Source organism: Mesocricetus auratus, unplaced genomic scaffold (genome assembly GCF_017639785.1).
Source record: "Mesocricetus auratus isolate SY011 unplaced genomic scaffold, BCM_Maur_2.0 Super-Scaffold_100019, whole genome shotgun sequence".
NCBI classification, from domain to species: Eukaryota; Metazoa; Chordata; class Mammalia; order Rodentia; family Cricetidae; genus Mesocricetus; species Mesocricetus auratus.
Window position 1 is genome coordinate 10821809 of NW_024429200.1, and position 20009 is coordinate 10841817.

At 45.2% G+C, this 20009-nt stretch overlaps 2 protein-coding genes and 1 long non-coding RNA gene across 9 annotated transcripts in view; 1 reads left to right on the forward strand and 2 right to left on the reverse strand.

Moving 5' to 3' along the window:
• Copg2 (COPI coat complex subunit gamma 2) overlaps nt 1–16314 on the forward strand; it is a 117296-nt gene extending 100982 nt beyond the window's left edge. For both annotated transcript variants that reach the window (XM_005086474.4, XM_040728609.1), the window contains 4 exons: nt 13010–13107; nt 13716–13854; nt 14095–14193; nt 14633–16314. In XM_005086474.4, coding sequence (XP_005086531.2) covers nt 13010–13107; nt 13716–13854; nt 14095–14193; nt 14633–14763 — 467 coding nt within the window. In that variant the 3' untranslated portion in view covers nt 14764–16314. The remainder of the gene's footprint in view (nt 1–13009; nt 13108–13715; nt 13855–14094; nt 14194–14632) is intronic.
• Mest overlaps nt 1–20009 on the reverse strand; it is a 56288-nt gene that overhangs the window by 29691 nt on the left and 6588 nt on the right. For 2 of the 6 annotated variants that reach the window (XM_040728610.1, XM_040728611.1), the window contains 4 exons: nt 19885–19955; nt 19573–19674; nt 18257–18333; nt 17334–17397 (listed from right to left, as the gene is read on the reverse strand). In XM_040728610.1, coding sequence (XP_040584544.1) covers nt 17334–17397; nt 18257–18333; nt 19573–19674; nt 19885–19955 — 314 coding nt within the window. Of the gene's footprint in view, nt 1–15111; nt 16537–16683; nt 16842–16864; nt 17012–17333; nt 17398–18256; nt 18334–19572; nt 19675–19884; nt 19956–20009 lie in introns of those variants that run through there. The other 4 variants (XR_005869719.1, XR_001197515.3, XM_005086471.4 and 1 more) reach the window with 4 other exon arrangements.
• LOC121133002 lies at nt 7614–13013 on the reverse strand. The gene is made up of 2 exons (XR_005869720.1): nt 12160–13013; nt 7614–12063 (listed from the first exon to the last, which is right to left on the reverse strand). It is a non-coding gene; the product is annotated as an uncharacterized LOC121133002 (long non-coding RNA).

The window sequence follows — 20009 nt, forward strand, 5'->3', positions numbered from 1 at the left end:
TCTCACCCAGGGGCGCATGGCCCCCCCAGCAGCCTATCAGAACCTCTCCTGGGTGGTGTTACTCTTTGTGAGCAGATCGCTGCTCTGCCTCTGATGTTCTGATAGGCCACCTGGGGGCCATGCCCTCCCCCCCCCTCGGGTGGAACCCCCCACCCCCCCACCCCTGGTTGAGAATCACTGCTGTGGATGCCCCTGTCCTGCCTGGCCTTTGCTGTCCCATTCTGTGTCCCTAGCTTTCTGGTGGTGACCATTTGGTGTCCTGGCTCAAGAATCCCAGTGCTTTCCCCATGTCATACTCAATAGTTAGAATCACCTCCTTTCTCTCTGTGTTTCCGCTTTCACACACAAGGTGCTTGGAGCCTAGTTTGTGTAAGAGAGCTCTTTAAACAGACACATTCTTCCTCACCTCATAACTACCCCCAAATATGACTGTGAGGCCTGCTGAATAGTGTTTACTTTAACCTGGCCCTTGTTTGCTTATTCCCCCCCTTCCCTCTCCTGATTCTTTCCTCTTCTTACAGCATCACAGAGAGCCTGGCCACAGCATCACTGTTGTCACTCTGTCCTGTCGCTAAACACCAGCACCTGACCATTGCTGGCCTCCCCTCCATGCTGCAGCTGCTCTCCATCTTCCTGCACTCAGCTTAGTCACCAGCGTCAACGTATGAACCTCTGTACTCAAGGTGGAGTCTCCTACGGGCTAAGCGCAGTACCTGAATCCTGGCTCGTACCTTCTCAAACTAACCCTCCCCTTGTTCAGCCCACTATTCTCAGTCCTCCTTTCCCATCCAATCTAGCTAGTCTCCAAATAAACCTCACCCTGACAGCCACCCATCCCTAACCAGTCTGTAACAAAGAACCCGGCTGAAAGTTGCAGTAGCCAAGCAAACTCAAGGCATTAAGAGCACATTTTCCCCTTCCGCATGCCCAGTCTTGAAGGCTGAGTCCTAAGTGTCTTCATCCCCTCTTTGGCACCTCCCTTCTTACTTCCTAGCCGAGTGTTGCCTGGCCTGTCTCCCCTCCACCCTACTCTTGCTTTCCATCTTCTGGGTGCCTTTTGTGCCCTTTGTCTTCCATAAGTGACTTCCATACTGTGACTACGTTATTGTCTGCTTTGTTTACCATCTTTCTTCTCGCCTGTCCCTCTTTTGCATCACAGAACCCATCCTCCCATTTCTGAGGCGTGTACTTCTCTCAGCTACCTCGTGTCTGCCACTTCATCCCCTCCCTGCTCTGCTCTCCCTACGCCCACTCTCAGCCTGTTTCCATCCTCTCCCTGCTACCTTCTCCTGTGTAGTCAACAGCTGTCACTCATCTGGATAGCCCACTAATTCTGGCCTCAAGGTACACGTTTTCTGCCTTTGCTTCATCATAGCAATGATTTGAATATGGATGGGGAGTTGTCTTTCCATTAGAGTCACTGGGCTCCTCAAAAGTTTGCACACTGCTTCCTGTCAAGCTCCCCTTCCTCTGTTGTTTCTACTGCACCGGGTCCTTTCCCAAAAAGTAGGGCTGCACCACCATCAGTCCTGGAGTCCAAGTCACTTGTCTTTCCTTCTTCCCCTTTGGGCCCACTACATTATAAGACTAACATTCACTCTTTCTGAAGTCCTACTGCTTATGCAAACACCAGTCTTCATCCTGTTTCTCTTCTTTAACTCTTGTCCTTTGACGAGAAAATAAATAACAGCAAAAACCCAGCCCCTGAACTCCTAAGCCTCAAACCCCTAGAGCCTTGCTGTATCCTATAAAAATAATGGTACCTACTTCCTTTGCCTTCTCAAGCTAAACCTACAAACCTCATGAGGATCGCAGATCCCCGGCATCAATGTTCCACTAACCCCCTGTTCCCTGCACAGCACACCTCTCTCTTTCAGCCAGTCTTGAACAGTGGGAGCACAGGGTCAGGGGTCACTGCGAAGTGGCTGCTCCGCCTTGGTGCCCAGCTGCGCCTCCACCGTTTACATGCATCCACTATCTACCCACATGCTCAATTCTTTCTACTTGAGTCCGTTCCCATGTCCCTGAGGTTGCCTTCCAGTGCCATCTGTTCAGGAACTGTCATAAAGTGCATGCTACTTGGTTTCCTCTAGTTAAGCCAAGCCACTTTGACCCCTTTGCTTTACCTTTTCCTAAGGGCCCCATTCTGTAAACACTTGGGAGTTTGTTTCTCTTCTCCTGAGACTTGACATGGATACTCCCATCCTGACAGCTTGTCCCCTGAGATTTGCCAATGCCCCCATTTGGAGAGCTTTACATTCAGACTTCCCCTTTTGTACAGTGGCCCACTTGCTTTAGCCAAAACCTCTGCGCACGATCTTTCCATTTTCTCCTAGATTGACCCCTCCTTTTTTCCTGTCAGCCCCTCTGACCCACCTTGACTCCTACTGCGCACCTTCCCGTGGCAGCCAACTGTAACCTCTCTTAGTGCCCTAGCATGCATTTAAATCTTGCTTGGTGTTCCCCTGTGCCTCTCTCTACTGCTGTTTCCAGAGACCCTCCACTTCTCCATCAGCACCCGGCCTTACTTCTGCCACCTCCCAGCCGACCCAGGGACTCAGGAATCTTTCCCTCACTGTTGTCAGCCTCTTTGTCCCTAGCCAGCAGCGCTGAACCCATCTGCTGCTGAGATTCACCGCTAACATTGTGTTTGCATGAGAATGAATGATACACCTAGATGCTTTCCCTCCGCCTTTCCTCATTTATGCTGTCAGGGCCGTGACCTCTCCTCCCTCATTCTGCTGTGGCCTCGTCTGCTCCAGTGCTGCACATTTCTCTTCACCGTGTCCTTCATCTTCCCTGGCCTTCCTTACGTGCTGTGCCACATGGGACCAAGTTTCTGCGTGTTCCCTGGTCACTCCCATCTCCAAGGTCTTTGCCATCTCCCCCGAAATGTAATGCCCTTATTAATCCTCTCAGCACGCCTTCTCTTTCCTTCATGCTGGGCTCCTTCATTCTGTGCTTTCTCTCATTCTTGCCAAACGAGTATTGTAACCATCACAGGTCTCCCCTGGGTTGAAAACCTTGAACCTCATACTTCTGGCCTACTAACCATTTCTTCTGCTTTTCTCCCTAGTGCTTCATGAAGTACTATGCTCTGAGCTACTGTCTATGCATCCTCTAGCTGATCTAGTAGACATTTTCATGAGCCTCCCTTCCCGAACTGTTGGTACCCAGTGTATCAATGCATTCACTAAGTTGGAGTCATACTGTACCACTCTACTCCTATACCTAGGCACTCAGAGTTTGCCTCCTCGTGGCCTGAACAATGGGATCCTCCCAACATCCTCATCCATGGCATAAGGTGACATCACATTGCCTTTCACATTCTTCTGAAAACATGCACAGGAGAAATGGGCCTTTAATTCTCTGCTGTGTTCCTGTCCATGCATGCCTTTGTCTTCTGCCCTCATTCTTGTTCCCTCACAGGACACCCAGACCCACATAGAAGTGCCCACCCCATTCTGACCTGCTGGTGGGCTGACAGCTCTCCTCATGGGCACTACAGTCCATGACTCCTTTTCCTCCTTCTCCATTAGCATTCATCTTCCCTGAGTTCCCCTACCCCTCTCCTCATGAACTAACCAGACAGACACACACACACACACTCACACAAACACACACACACTCGCACACACACTCACACTCACACACACACACACTCACACACTCACACACACACACCATGGCATCTGTGCCTCATCCGTCTCTGCCAGCCTCCCTCCTCCACCTCAGTCCTCAGCAGGAACCACAGTGTTGGTGCTGCCCTCCCTGCCCCTGACAGGAAACCCTCACACGGCTCTCATCTGCTCACCCTTCCTTCTGCACAGCATCCAGTTGCTCCCCGACACCCCTCACTGACATGACCTTTTCCCCCAAGTCTGACAGTCCTGACTCTGGTGCCCCCATCTGGAGGACTCACAGGCTCCACCTGTCACCCATCCTTCTCTGTAGCCATCCCCTCCCCCTTCCACCAGTGATTCTCACCCAGGGGCGCATGGCCCCCCAGCAGCCTATCAGAACCTCTCCTGGGTGGTGTTACCCAGGCTGCTCTGCCTCTGATGTTCTGATAGGCCACCTGGGGGCCATGCCCTCCCCCCCCTCGGGTGGAACCCCCCAACCCCCCCACCCCTGGTTGAGAATCACTGCTGTGGATGCCCCTGTCCTGCCTGGCCTTTGCTGTCCCATTCTGTGTCCCTAGCTTTCTGGTGGTGACCATTTGGTGTCCTGGATCAAGAATCCCCGTGCTTTCCTTTCTCATTTAGACTCACATTCTCTTCCAAACACCTCCTTCCTTCCTGTGTTTATTCCTTCACACGCCCTATCCCTACCCATCGTACTCTCCCACCCTTATGTCAGTGTCTTTGATTCCATTCTGGTCCTCTAGACTTTCATCTCTTTTCCTTAAACCTCCACTCCTCTGTCTCTGCTGAGACAAAAGGAGCCTTGTAGAGCATACTGCTTTCTTATGCAAACCTCTCATTTCCTGTTAAAATGGCCCCTTGCTTTTGCCCCCCTCCTACTATACTTAAAGCTGCTCCATTTCTTTTCTTTGTAAGATCAGTAGATTCTACAACTTGCATTAATCATCCTCATCATTCAAAATAGAATCTCTAGGCCTGTGTCCTCAATCCAACTCCCACCTCCAACATTACTGTTCCCAACCCTGCCCTCCTGGCTAGCCCAGCCTACCTTCACTCTGTTCCTATCCCAAACCCCATCTTAAATCCACCCACCCTTCCCTACTAGATCCCAAGAACCTGGCCAAAACTTTACATCCTTGGCAATGGTGTTCACATTTTTCTCTGACATTTACTTTATATCCCTTTTCTGTTCTTCCTCCCTCCGTCCCTCCATCTCCCTCTCCTTTCTTTTTCTCTCTTATCTCCTCTTGTGCCCCCCCCACCTTGTGTGTCACATGCTTGCCTTCATTGTAACCCTGGACCCACTTCCTTCTCCTTGGTCCAGCCTGTGGTTGCTGCCTAGCCTGTGCCACTTCCGCCGTACTCTGTGCAGCTTGTCCAGCCTAGTGCCTCGTCTCCACCTGCTTCCATAGCTGACCTCCTTCTCTTCCTCACCCAAACTCTCCCTACCCCTGTTCTTGCTGCCTTCCTTCTCTTCCTTAGCCAAGAGAAGACTCTGTCTCATGTCTCCGCCATTCTTCTCTGGTCTATGTACTCTCTCCTCATTCTTCACTCACTCACTTCTTTAACCCGTTCTCTCTGCTCACCCCCTTCTCCTCTCCTCCTGACCCTGCTTTCTCTTCAAGGACTTTGATTACCAGCTTTTCCACTGGTTCCAACTTTTCTTTTTCTCAGTAGCTTTTCTCCACTTCTCCCCTACTAATAGTTCAGCCTCTTTCTTCCCATCCCATGAAGCAAATTCCCACAAAACTTCTTTTTTTCTCCTTTCTTCCTATCATTTCCATTCTTCCCCTGAAAGAGCCTCCATTGATCATAGGCTGTCCAATTTCACTTGTTTCTCCTTTCAGTCTTGGTATACTGCCTTCACACACCCATTTTGAGACCCTCTTCTTAAGTACTGTCATTCCATGTCCTCTCTTGCCCTTTGGATCAGTTGAGCCAGAATAGAAGCCCACACACAGCCCCAAAGCTCTCCACTCCTAGACCTGGTTTCCAGCTTTGCCATTTTGTCTACCTCTATTACCTCCAATGATAAACTCACAACGCCCAACGGGTTCCGATGTCAACCTCCCATCCCACCTTGCCTTCTATGTCAGCCAATAAAGACTTCTAGTCACACTGGAAAGAGGAAGAATGGATCGAGTTAACCATACAAAATGTCTTCCAGCATTGATCGGCAGATGCCCCTCCACCATTTATAAGCTCACTAACCACATTCTAGACTTGGTGTGCATGAGTCCATCTCCATGGTCCTGAGATTACCATCTTAGTTTTACTTACTTAGTTATTACTGCATTAGACATACTTGTTTCCTCCCTTTGGTACTTCCCCTCAAAGCTGTTATCATTTGACCATGTCTTTCATGAACTTGGTAGTCCTAGAGTTTTCTAGGTGCCTTCCCAATCTCTGCGTCCTGCTCTGTCTGGCCTACCCAAACTCTCTTCCTCCCACTCTTGGCTCCCCTGGCTCCCTCTTGGCTCCTCTTTGGTGTGGTACAGTGCCTTTCCATGAGCTCTCTGTGCTCTCTGCCCTCTTAGCTGTTCCCTCCTTCCACCACTTCCGTTGTACCCAGTGGACCAGGTCTTCTTCCGTGCTCTCATTCTTTCCAAACCCCTCACCTCCTCTGCCCTTCTGTGGACCAACTGATCCCTGATCCTTTCTCTTGCTGTAATCTCTTCTGCTCCATATCACACCCTCAGTGTCCAGAGCTCCTTCCGATGCCCTCTGTGCTGCTCTCGTGTGTTCTGTGGACCTCTGACTCTGCACACCCACAGCTTCACCACATTTGGTCCTCTTTGCAGCAGACTGACTGTCTCAAGTCTGCACTCAGCCATCGCATCTGTGCCTCATCCGTCTGTCAGCCTCCCTCCTCCACCTCAGACTTTTCCCCCCAAGTCTGACAGTCCTGACTCTGCTGCCCCCATCTGGAGGACTCACAGGCTCCATCTGTCACCCTTCCTTCTCTGTAGCCATCCCCTCCCCCTTCCACCAGTGATTCTCACCCAGGGGCGCATGGCCCCCCAGCAGCCTATCAGAACCTCTCCTGGGTGGTGTTACTCTTTGTGAGCAGATCGCTGCTCTGCCTCTGATGTTCTGATAGGCCACCTGGGGGCCATGCCCTCCCCCCCCTCGGGTGGAACCCCCCACCCCCCCCCCCACCCCTGGTTGAGAATCACTGCTGTGGATGCCACCTGTCCTGCCTGGCCTTTGCTGTCCCATTCTGTGTCCCTAGCTTTCTGGTGGTGACCATTTGGTGTCCTGGCTCAAGAATCCCAGTGCTTCCCATGTCTTGTATAGACCTTGGCCCTCCTTTTAGAACCAACGCCTTCCTCCCCTGTTTAGTCCTCACACACAACTTGTTCCAACCATAGTCTGACTAGATGCTCCATATTTTATCTCCTCATTTCCACTTTCTTTCTCTTGAAATTATTTTTTTAGAGGACCAGTGCTGTTTTCCCTTTTATTTTTAAATTTACCTCCCCTTCCATCCTTTTCTGTCACTGCTTTCTAACATTTTTCTGGTGTCATCAAGCATGCTTTCTTGGCATGGATATGCTCTTTCACCTGTGTTCTCTGGGGTCTTTTCCCCGGCTTAATTCAGCTCTTTGTTCATTTCTTAGTGTAAATATACTACATAGTCCTTTCTATCTTGCTGTGCGCGATTGCCATCCCACTTACTTCTCTCCACTCTCTCTTCCCTGCAGTGTGTTGGTCTCACTTTAGTTCTCCAGTCCCTTTCTTGACTTATACTCTCACTCTAGTGACTGGATTTTGTTGTTCATTGCTAACCTCACTTTTCAGCCTAGCCCTATATTTACTCAAAGAGTTACCAAACCCATAGAGTACTTAGCTTCCACCTACATGCTATCCCTTTTGGTGTAGTTACAGTGCCAAGACTTTTTTCCAACATGTCATCTACCCATGGTCTTTCCCATGTAATGGTAAGTTTCACCTTGCTTTTTTTTTTTCTATTTACTTTTTCCTATACTGCCTGTGGTAGAAGACAGCTAATTTCTTATCCATATACCTCTTTTTGCTACACATTCATCACTCAATCTGTTTTCATAGTTCTGCTTTTTCTACACTGTGCTCAGTTGCTCTGGTTGTCTATTTGTTCCTTGGTAAGACTCCTGCAGGCACGCACACATGCACACACGCACACACACACACACACACACACACACACACACAAATTCCTAAATTTTCTATCAACTGTATCTTTCTTTGTGTGCACACTTTCCTGTACATTACCCCTTTCTCCCAAGTCCTCTTTTTAGTTATCACTTGATCTCTTTTCCTTTCTTCCTTTAACAACTACCTCTCTACACCACCTTCTTTCTGACTCAGCTGCTTTGTAAATACCAGCAATTATCATTACCCCCCACACACTTTTTATAGTAAACACACTGCATTTTGAGTTTTAAAAAGCCTTCATCCACCTCCCTTTTGGGGGGGGGAAAAACGCATTTTCACAACCATCATTAAATGCTTATGAAAATTTTAAGAATGTTTTACAATATAAACCATGTTTAAGGACAGTTGTCCAATTATTTTAAATGCAGTTTTCAATAGAAGACACACTTTTATGTGGTACAAAATGATCCCATACTATAGGATGAAACAGTGATATTTTAACATAAGTAACAAGTTGTTATAACTTACATACTAAATACATACAACACAAATAAATATTTTGAAAATGTTTACTTACCAACTGATGAGTTTCTTATCTTACCCATATTATTGGGAAGATGACAGGAATATTTCACAGCATTTTTTTTCCGGTCCTTGATATAGGAAATGAGCCTACTAATAAGAAGTACTATGGCCATAAAACAAAACAAAAAAAAAACTATGCTACCCCAAGCAGGATTATGTACAAAGGAATCATTAGCATTAGTATCTGAGTGTAACCCACTGGTACCAGGCTTCCTAACTGCATGGTGTGAGTGTGTTAGTATGTGTGAGTGAGTGTGTGTGTGTGTGAGTGTGAGTATGTGTGTGTACAAGAGCTTTACATATTAATTGCTTTTAGAATGAGTGCTAGTAATACTTGCATTCCTCTTTCTGACCTTTCGTATTTGACACTCTGAACCTCAATTCATGTATTTCATCTCCATTCAAGTGCACATACCCCCATGTATATGTTTTCCTGATTGTGTCTCTCTTTTCTCACCCCCAACTGCTTCTATAAATCTTAATACCCCAGCCAATCCAACCTCAAACTTTCCTGTCTCTCCCCTACCAAACCTTAAACATTCTGATGCCTCATCTGTCCTGCGGAGTCCTCCTGGATTTCTCATGCAGTAGGTCTGACTTTATACTTGTAACACATTTAAGAAACACTGTTCTTGCCTTTCCTTCTACCAAGCCCTTTAGTTAAAAACTCCACACTGGGGGGCATCAAGAGAAAGTTTACTCCAGCTCCTTCCTTTTCTCCTTTCTGTACACTCATCACTGTGATCAGAGTTTAGTTCTGGAAATTTCTATGGCTCCATGGTCTCTTTCATTATTACCATGTCACCTCAGAATCATTCTCTAGGTTACAAAGTTCCTTCAGGGCATTAACCTCTCTTCTTCATGTCTTTTGACCCAAACAAGGGGTTTCTCCCTCCAATCGGTACCTGTCATTTCCCCTTCCTTTCTTCACCACTCTATCTTGTCCTAAAATAGCATCAGCCCCTCTTGTAGACACCACCTGTGTTCCTCTTGAATAGGACTTTCTAGCCGGGTTCTCTCTAGTGTATGTCCCCTCTCCAGAAACAAAACAGAAGACACAGCGCCTTCCTACAGCACAGAACCTTGAGTGTAGCACTCTACATAGCACTCCTACGCCTGATTACATACATGTTCGTACCCACCTCTCCTTGGAAATAAAAATGAAGTTTTGCTTTTGAGTTGACTTCTCATCATAATCCTCAGCCACTCTCTTCCAGTATTATTCATCCATCCTAGAGACAAACTACCCAGAGACCTCTCCTGGTGCCCTTTTACCAGTTCATCCTAGCCCATCTCTTCCTAGTCCTTTGAATTAGAACTCCCTCCCTGATTCAGCACCTTGATTTTTACATCTGGCTTTATGATCTATCATCTGGCCTGAGACCCACATTCTTTCAGTCTTACAGATGCCACTTTGGGAAATACCATTACCTATCTGCCCATGCCACTCTTACTGTTAACTCTCCTTCAGATAACTCCCAGTCTCCAGTCTCTCTCCTCTTCCTTAATCATGATGTTCAGTACAATTGTGGTGTTGTCTAGACTTTCAGAGAGTTCCTAAAATTGACCATAACTCAGAGCCATCCCATTTATACTCCTCAATCCTTAAGTCTGTTGGTCATATCGGTTGCTTCAGATGCCATTCAGGAAAAGAATACCAGATGATACTCCTTCATAACACTGTTCTATAGCCACATCCTGCTCCATCTTTGGTTACAATCTAGCTTAACACACATTTCACTCCTACAAATTCAACGGTGTCATTTTTAAGCACCCCTCATTTTGGCCCTCTATAATGCCCTTCCCTACACTCCATACTCACTCTGTCCTTCCACCCAAAATGCTACTTCCTTTTTTCTTTCTCAGATTCTAACTTCGGTATCCTCTGCAATGCTTTCACACAAGATTTCCTAAGTATCATGTCACTCAGAGTCAGCCAAGCTCCACAAATCATATCAGCAATTGTAATGGCACACTATGCAATAATCAACATATGTCGTCGAAGTATCTGTCATCCTTTCCACTTCCATACCACTGCAGTCACCATGGATGCAGAATTCTTCAGATGTATTTGCCTCCTCATAATCTTCATTCATTTGCCATCTTGTAACAATAATCTATTCTCAGGACAAGCTACCTGCCCACACCCTCAACCAAGCAATCCTGTTATCTCTATAAAGTTGTCATCAGTCACTTCCTATCAGCACTCTGGCATCTTAGTCATTACAAACTTTCCCTTCCTTAACAACCAAATCCTCCAATTTCCCTTCAACCCTTCCTGTTCAGGCCTTTCTTCCTCATGCTGTTCACCATGGTCTCTATGCCCAGATGTAACCAGTTAGATTCACACTGAGCTCTGACAGGACTTTGCATTTGATTTCTTTATTCTACACTTTCTATACTAGTTAGCCCTCTTACATGTTTTCCTTCCCTTTGCTTCCAATCTACATTTTCATTTTCATTCCTTCCTGATTTGGGGCCCAAGAATATAGTCTTAACTTTCATTTTATGTCTGTCATTCCTTAGTGCTGGCTCTTTTACATCTGCGGTTTAACTTTAATGTTGATATTCTATACGGTTGTTCCTCCTTAAACCTAGAAAAGGCCTTAGTTTTCAGCGCCCCTCCTGCTGTGTGTAGCATTGCTATAGATTCGCATTCTGCTAGGTAAACACCCACCATTCACCTTTTCTTTTGTACACTCACTCAGCTCAGTCTAACCCTATGTGAATCATTCTGCATGGCCTATTCCAGATCCATTCCTTCAACCCTCTCATCTTTGCTCTCTGGGCACATCCTTCCTTCAACTATTTAGGGGCCTCTTCAGATCTGCATCTCTTCTTATTTGTCCACAGTCTTCCCCTCAGTGATTAGCTTCTCTAACTTTCCACCCTGACTTGTGCTTACTACACACTGTGTCCTCAGCCCAGCTGCACACCCCCTCTCCCTATTTAGCTTTCAGCATTGATCTTTTTTCCCCCCAATTCTGTATTCTTTTCATACTTATCGCCTTAGCAGTTGACTCTCCTTTTTAGCAAGTCCTTTCAAAATATGTTCTATTTTTTTAAGCCTCCTTAACAGAGGTTTTTTTCTTTGTTCCGTTTGGTTTTTGCCCCGCTGGCCTCCTGTTTTGTCTCCCAGTGTCTGTCTCTTCTCTGGCTTTATTGATGCACTACTACATTGGCTTTTAATGCAACTTTTGGCAATTTAGCTGCAAGTCTTCACTGTATCGACCAAATTATTCAATTAAAAATGTGCCACAAAGGGTTAACTCACTCATTCTTCCTCAACCCATTCCTACATGTCACATCCTCAGGACTTTTAAATGCCTTCTGTCTTGTCTTCTACATAAAACCCAACCAATCTGCCCCAGGCTGTAATCTAGTCTACCATTCGTTTGGTCTCTATTTTATCCCCAGGCTCTTAATCCTGCAATTCCATATAGCACTCTGTTAAAATTTATACTAAAGAATCTATGGCATTGAGTTATAGTATCATGGATAGATTAATCACATATAAAGTCACACTAACTTAACTCCTAGACAGTCAGCTTTGGAGACAGAGGTCATGTCTAACCACATTGCCTTATACCTTTACTTAAATGTCAGTGGGTTAGAAAGATGGATGATGGATGGATGGATGGATGGATGGATGGATGGATGGATGGATGGATGGATGGATGGATGAAGACTGAACAAATACCTCTTAATGCCCATACTATCACAAATGTTTACAATTGAGTCTTTCTTTCTTCTCCTGCTTATACCCGCAAATAACTTTCTAATGCTGAACAAATACCTCTTAATGCCCATACTATCACAAATGTTTACAATTGAGTCTTTCTTTCTTCTCCTGCTTATACCCGCAAATAACTTTCTAATGCTCCAATTTCTAGTTACTTTGTACACATATGCCTTTTCCAGATCTCTGATTAGACCATAGGCCCCTTTCCTTCATGCTGGCTAAATTCTCTCCTTCAAACTATTTGGAAAACCCTGTCTCTATCAAAACTTCACTTTCCAAAATTGTTTTTTTATTACTCATTTCTTATTTAATTCTTAGTCTGAGACATACAGTGCTTACTGGCTTTCTCATTTTGAAATAGACTTTACCAATAGTAAAACCTCACTTTCATGAACTCACTGATGGTTGAAAGTGACTTAAGAGGAGTTTATTCTGGTGCTCTCTAGATCCAATAAGTCTACAATTATCTAAAGACAACACTGAGATCATCCTGTACTTGGTCAGTGTTAATTTAATGATCTGTATACTTTGCTGTGTTTTTGCTTTGAGTCCTAGGCATCGAGTGGTTCTATTAATTTTCAAAATATTGACCCTTTTGACCAGCATGACAAAAAGTCCCCCCAAAATGTCTCCCCCGCTTTCTTCACATCAACACAGAAACAGTGTACTCAGGTCATCTCTTCTGTGTCGTCTACAGCACAGAAATATTTCCAAATCATACTTTGTGAACTGACTAACCAGCTTGCAAGCTGCTTCAAAAACTCTCCTGCCTTAGAACAGGGTGTGCATATGTTAACACTTGGAATGTGGAACACGATGCTGGACACAGATGGTACTTCCTCAGTAATGATGGACATGTGCTTTTTCTGTCCACTCATGTGGGTTTGCCTGCTCTTCCCTCCAGTTGCAGGCACCTTTAGCTGTACCATGAAGTTTACAGTCCGGGATTGTGACCCTAACACTGGAGTCTCAGATGAAGATGGATATGATGATGAATATGTGGTGAGTCTTCCCTGCAGAGACTCTGCACCTTTGCAACATTTAAAGACTTCTGTCACAAGAGCATTTTCTAGAAACAGCTGACAAAACTCAGAGGACCTAGACTAACCCTCTCTGTAATAGAATTGTGTCATGCCAGAGAAAATTTAAATGGAGCGCTTTATAACTAAAGCAAGGAAATTCACCTTTATTCTCTTTTAATGGGAATAACCAAGATAATTGCATCATTTTTAATTTGATTGAATTTATAAAGTAGATTTTGGTTTTATGTCAGCAACTTTATCTTTGGTTGGTTGTAATATCAGCAAGTCATAGACTAAAAAGCTTTGACAAAAAGGACAGATGGAGTGGCCTCAACGAGGGGACTAAATGTGGCAGTATGACTGCTGTGCACCAAAGGGCCATTGGCACTCACCCTATACTTACTTGGCTCTTGCCCCTCTGACCTAGAACCTATAGCATCAGGCTCATCCAGGCCTCATTAGTGATGAAGAACTTCCTTCAGGCCCTTTGCATGGTTTGTAGACATGATGATGAGTGGTCAGTTCCTTCTATTTTTGTTATAGACTCAAAGGATTTTTATTTACTGACCCCTGCTTATTGCCCACTAGCTGGAAGATCTTGAAGTGACTGTGTCTGACCATATTCAGAAGGTGCTAAAGCCTAACTTTGCTGCCGCCTGGGAAGAGGTGGGAGACGTCTTTGAGAAAGAAGAAACCTTTGCTCTTAGCTCTACAAAAACCCTTGAAGGTGAGAAGAGTTTTGCTGCCAGTGAGCTGCCTGGGACCAATATAAAACCCAGGAGGCATACATGCAGTTCCAAAGGAACTCCTTTCTATTGAGTATGTTTTAGGTACCATCTTCTAGACTGGTAGCCTCCCTCTACATCGTCTACAGCTCTGTGCACCTGCAACTCCCAGGACTTGCTGGAGCAGAGGCAGACCCTCATGTTTAACTTTCCTAATGCTGTCACATCAACTTTCTCAACAGAGGCTGTCAGCAACATCATCACATTTCTGGGCATGCAGCCATGTGAGAGATCAGACAAAGTACCTGAGAATAAGAATTCCCATTCCCTTTATCTGGCAGGTAAGAGATTCCCATCAGTTTTCCCCTAAAATGTATGGAATTTAAAAGGACGGGATATGGATAGGCACTCCCTGCCCTGATGTTGTCTGACATCTCATTATGTAACAATTTGAGACCTAATCAAAATGAATAATTAATTTTACAAGTTCTCCTTAGGTTATTCTTTTAGGGGTACATCTGACCTAAAATACTTCAGTCTCTAACAAATGCCAGCATCAATCCCTGAGTACACTGTCAGTGATACCCAATACCTTCCATGTACCTGGTTTTCACGTGACCATTTAAAAATTAGGATTGTTTGTAGGACTCGTTTCCTGTAAACTTCTATAAAAGTGAAACTAAAATAATAGAAAGGAGGTACAAGCAAAACATGATAAATTCCATTAGTCGGAGCTTATTTGAAGTTCTTCACATTCTTTTCCTAACTTCTTTCTCTCAGGTATATACAGAGGTGGCTATGACTTACTGGTGCGATCGAGGCTAGCCTTAGCAGATGGAGTGACCATGCAGGTGACCGTGAGAAGCAGAGAGAGAACACCTGTGGATGTTATCTTGGCCTCTGTGGGATAAGTTCTTGCTGTTAAAGGTGCTGTGGCTGTGCTCACCCTATTGGTGGTTCGAGGCTACCAGCATGAATTTCCCAGAATCACACTTATCCAGTGTCTGGCCCTGAGCCAGCAGACCCAGCAAATGTTTGTCTTTGTGCATGGGTTTCAGTGTTTACTCCCTTCTCGCTGTCTCATTGTTCAGCTGTGGTGTGACAGTGCAGCTTTGCGTGATCTGAAAACCAGATACCACGTATGCTATTCTACAGCTGCTTGGCTTCATTATATGCTTTTATTTCATGGATGAAAACTCTTGGCAATGTTGGAAAATTTTATCCCAGAAGGGTGGAGGGGGAGGGGAAGCCGGAATCCATTTTTGTCACAGTTTGTTTTTATTAATAGAAAATAAACACTCATTCATTCCAGTTTCAAAGTTGCTATACTTGAAATTCCTAATTTAAAAAAAATGATTTTAAAATAATCAATAATGCTGCTTTAACCAAGACAGTTAAAACTGTGGCTTAAAAAGTATTCAGCACCATTTGCTCTTAGTCTCTCAGCATTTGTTCATAAGCATTTGTTCTTAGGCATCTGCCTGTCTCTCAGTGCAGCAGTTGCTGAGTTACATGAGAAAGCCTTTCTGAACGGCCAGTGGGATGGACGCTAAGCAGCCATCCTAAGAGGAGTCAGTGGACATTGGGCTGTTACGGTGGCCCCTCCCCTCCACTTCAGCTCTGGAGGAACATGCACCTAAGCACTGATGCGAGGAGGCAGGCCGTTATTTACTGTCCAGCTGGGATTTCCTTGCCAGGAACAGTAAATCTCTGGCACAGATGCACTGGTTAATACCTTGTGGTTTTAGGGAATTCTGTAAATAATTTGAATCTGTTTATTCACAAATTATATGTGTGATGAGGTTCTCTACTCTAGCAAGTAAGGGCCAACTGTTTTAATACCCAAGTATGCAAATCAGTCCTAAAAGCATATTCCGAATGCTGTATCGTTTACGCCAATGATGTCTTTGTTTGATGAGTATTTGGGTGGGGGAGCAGTGCTGGGGACTGAACCCAAGGGCAGGTGCTCTACCGTGAGCTACATCCCCAGCCCCTAAGCCATTGGTCTGTTTGAACAAAATGTCTATGATTAGAAGCATCTGATGAGAGTAAATGTAAGGTGTGACATGACACTCCTTCTCATAAGCTGTGCTGAACAGGGTTTGAAGGGAGGCAAGCAGCTTCTCCCTCACGCTTTACTGCAGGTCCCAATTAGGTTTGGGCCACAAGTTAGCATCTCTAAATATTTCAGCAAAGTCCACAAAATCGAGGGTGGGTTTGTTTGTTTGTTTTGTTGTTATTTAAGAATGCCCAATGCTTCCTTTCTGCATAATTGAGAAGTCTTATTCATCAGAATGTTCTAATAACACATACTTGGTCAGATGTCACAGGAATGAGGGGAGGATTATCATGTCACCCTTAGAGAATGAGAGATGGATCATCATGTCATCCTTAGCATTTCTGCTGCCTATTGTCTATAGTTTGTTCACCAATGTAATAAAATGGACTTTTATGAGAGAATAGTACTCGATTGCCAGGACCTCTTTTGGGCATTTCTAAGTGGAATACACACAGATACGAGAATGGGGGAGGTAATTAATACAGGGAAGCTACTACTCTTTCCAGCTCAGAAGGAGTTGATGAAGCCCATATATGCATTCAAGAAGCCCATGGGATCCTCTAGCTGTGGGTAGTGGCTAATGTGGTCATCCAGAATCGACACTGTGGACCGCGGCAGCGTTTTCCTAGTGGAAGAGAATAGCATGGAGGTGAACTTAAGGCTGGAGGATGAGAGGGTGTAAGCATGGGAAGCCCCATAAATGCCCGTGTAGACATACCACATTGGAGGAAGCCAACAAAGAGCTCATTCATCTCCTACTTGGGAACTATACCTTAGCCAGATAAACTTGCCAGTTCCACTTAGACTGGTTTCAATTGTTCAGAACACAACAGACAACATCTTGCAAATACAACACTTCTGTAACAGTCCTCAAAACATGACTTTCAGCTCCTTAGAGAAGCATCAACACGTGGCTCACTCAGCAACTCACTGCCCAAGCAAAGATAAACAAAGAACCTTCCTTAATCTCATGAGGAGATGGCTTAAAATTATAATCAAGCTGTGACTGCCAGATTGTATCTACTGGGGCATATGAAGGTATGGAGCACTCTTACATGGTAGTCAAGACTTCATATTCCAGCACCTTCTGAATAAGTACCCTGAGGGAGCAACAACCGATGAAAACATTTTTCATAGTTAGCTGTTCATAGTCGAGGTCAGGGAGCTGGCTTTACAGCCAGACTGACACATTCCTTAAGACGTTTGTTAACAACCGCAGAACACAGTGAGAACAGGATGTATGAATCCAGAGAATCTGAAACTAAATCTCTTGGCTCTCTCCACTTTGGTGAGAAGAACATTTCTGATCCCTAACTGGTCTAGCTAGTGTATGTTTCCTGTGAGGCCAGAGGCAATAGCTAGTGCCAACAACCCTGTCAGGATGAAATACTAAGAGAGCAAAGGCCTCTGAGGAGGACTCACCTGTACAGCTCCAGAAACTCTGGATAGGGGTTTATAGGATCCAGTGGCCCATAGATAAAATGAACTAGGAAAGAGAAAAGGAAGGAATTTCTAACAGTTCATAGCCATGCTTCCTGTTGCTACCCTAAAAATTAACCTCACTCCCTTTATTTAAAAAAGAAATTCTGTGAATAAAACATTCTGTGGTAGAAACATTCTTATTAGGTGAGCTATAAAGAACATCTAGAACAAGCCAGTTAGTCTTCTACATAGAGCTGTGTGGTTCCTTCTTGCTCTTCTGTACCCTGAATCCATAAGAATAAGCTCACTTTGAAGCCTTCTGACATCTTGATCACTAGCATGTGAGGAACGTTAATGACCTTAGTAGCTTCCTGTCCCAAGAGTTCGTATTTACCATGGCAGGCAAGCCATACTAGCTCCATCTGTAGTGGCGCCTCCGTGTCTTACACCCTTACTCTGGCATTCCAGGGGTTTGGAATAGGGATGCCAGTGAATAAAGAATGGGCAGTTAGCTGGGCATTGGTGGCACACGCCTTTAATCCTGGCACTAGGGAGGCAGAGGCAGGTAGATCTCTGAGACTTTAAGGACAGCCTGGTCTACAGAGGGAGTTCCAGGACAGCCAGGGCTATACAGAGAAGCCCTGTCTTGAAGGAAAATAAAAAAAAAAACAGGTGAAAAGTTTGGGGTTGTTTTTTTTTTCAATGTGGGGGAAACGGTTAAAAAAGAAAGTATGTCCTAAGCATCATATAGCACACACTAAAGGTAGCTGTTTTCATGTGAGACTCAGATCGACTTGGGTGAATGTTTTAATTTGCTAACCCTGGCAACCCTGCATGGAGACTTTATGAGTGGTAATTATGTTAAGTCACTATTCCCCAAGGGCCCCTGTCAAGAAGTGACAGAAAACTACACAGATACTCACTGGGGATGGACACAGAAGCAAGTGCTCCCACCCAACGTCTTCTGAATTTCTTCCTTTGATTGATGTACTGTAAAAGACTACAGCACAGGTGAGTCAGCCGGAGCAGAGCAAGAACTATTTCTTATCATGCAATTTCAAAGGCCACAGAGCCACAGGAAAGTGCCGTGTGGACACATCAGTGACCACCAACATAAGCTCAGCCACAGGAAAGTGCCGTGTGGACACATCAGTGACTACCAACATAAGCTCCAATGGTTCTTTGCATTCATTAAGCAGGGAATGAGATCTTCAGAAGGATTACAGTTGACTTGGAGTGTACATGACTTAAAACGTGGGTCTAAGAATCCAGTTTTGACTCCACTACTAACCAGTTCTGTGAGTTCCTCATTTGAAAGCAAGACCAAACTACATAATCTCTGAGTTGATAGCCACGTCTAAAAATGCAAGTGTAGAAGTTTATGGGATCAGGGCTTCATCACTGTACTTCATCTGACCATGGAGTGGAGAACTCTTCCTATAGTGGAAGATGCCAACAACCATACTACAGCCCATGCGGCATTCTGACTATTTCCCTAACTCTGGGGCAGCTAATAAGGCAAAATCCAAGAATATTTTTTTAAAGAGGGGCATTTTTTTTTTCAGTTTGAGAGGTAGGTAGGTAGGTAGGGGTGTGTGTGTGTGTGTGTGTGTGTGTGTGTGTGTGTGTGTGTGTGTGTGTGTGTGTGTGTGTGTGTGTGATCTGTAGGTTAGACTAGGGAGGGAGGAATGCCTCTCATATGGAGCGCACAGCAAAGCCAGCTAGCAGTTAAGAGTATTGGGACTCACAGACCTAGCTGGGGAAAGGTAAGGCCTAATCTCAAGAAAAGATGTATACATTCAATCTCCCATCTCTCCAAGGGAACAGCTAAAGTGTCACCTAAAGTGTCTCCTCAAACTTTGTTGCTGCTAGAGAAGCAGGCAAAGGAGCTTTGTACTCAGGAGAGATATTAGGCTCCTTTCAAAACTAGGACTGCAACATTGTGAAACATTTAATATTAACCAAATGTCTAAAGAAGGGTATTATGTCAAAGTCCCTGAGTCATTTCCATGCAAATAAGCTCTAAGATTTGCAACTATTTATCTGTGTTCTCTGTGAATAAGGCTCACCCTGTGTTTGATCTCTGTTGGAAAACAGACCAGGACTGTTAGGTTTGTCTCAACATCCCTAGGCAGCCTTCTTGTGACAGGGAGTAAGCCAACAAACAGCAGGACATGATCCTGCACCTGCCCCTCACTCCAAGAGCTTCACTGGGCCTAGAGCAAGGTTGCCATCTTACCTGTCAATGACCAAGTTCCCATCATTGTTGCGGATGCCAGCCCACATGTCCCACAGCTCACTCTCGGAGGGCCGAGTATACGGTCCGAAGACTGGAGTAAGACTGAAAGCACAAACGCAGGAAGGTAAGACAGCATGGAAGGAGTCAGGGCTCCAGGCAGAACTGGGACCTCAGAAGGCCACACTGTCTGACCCTTTGCAGATGCAGAAACTCTAGAAAACCTCCAAGCCCAGGCTAGCCTTGGTCCAGGGCTATAACAGCAGCAAGTTTCACTACACTGTTCCCAGCTCATAGACTTTGCTGGTGACTTACCCTCGAGAGAACACAAAGAAGTTCATGAGCCTCGTGAGGATGGGTGAAAGCACGCCTCCATCTTTGAGGAGCTGCGGGTAAGAAGTGCAAGTCAAAATCGAGGGTCCAGAAAAAGCTGACACCAG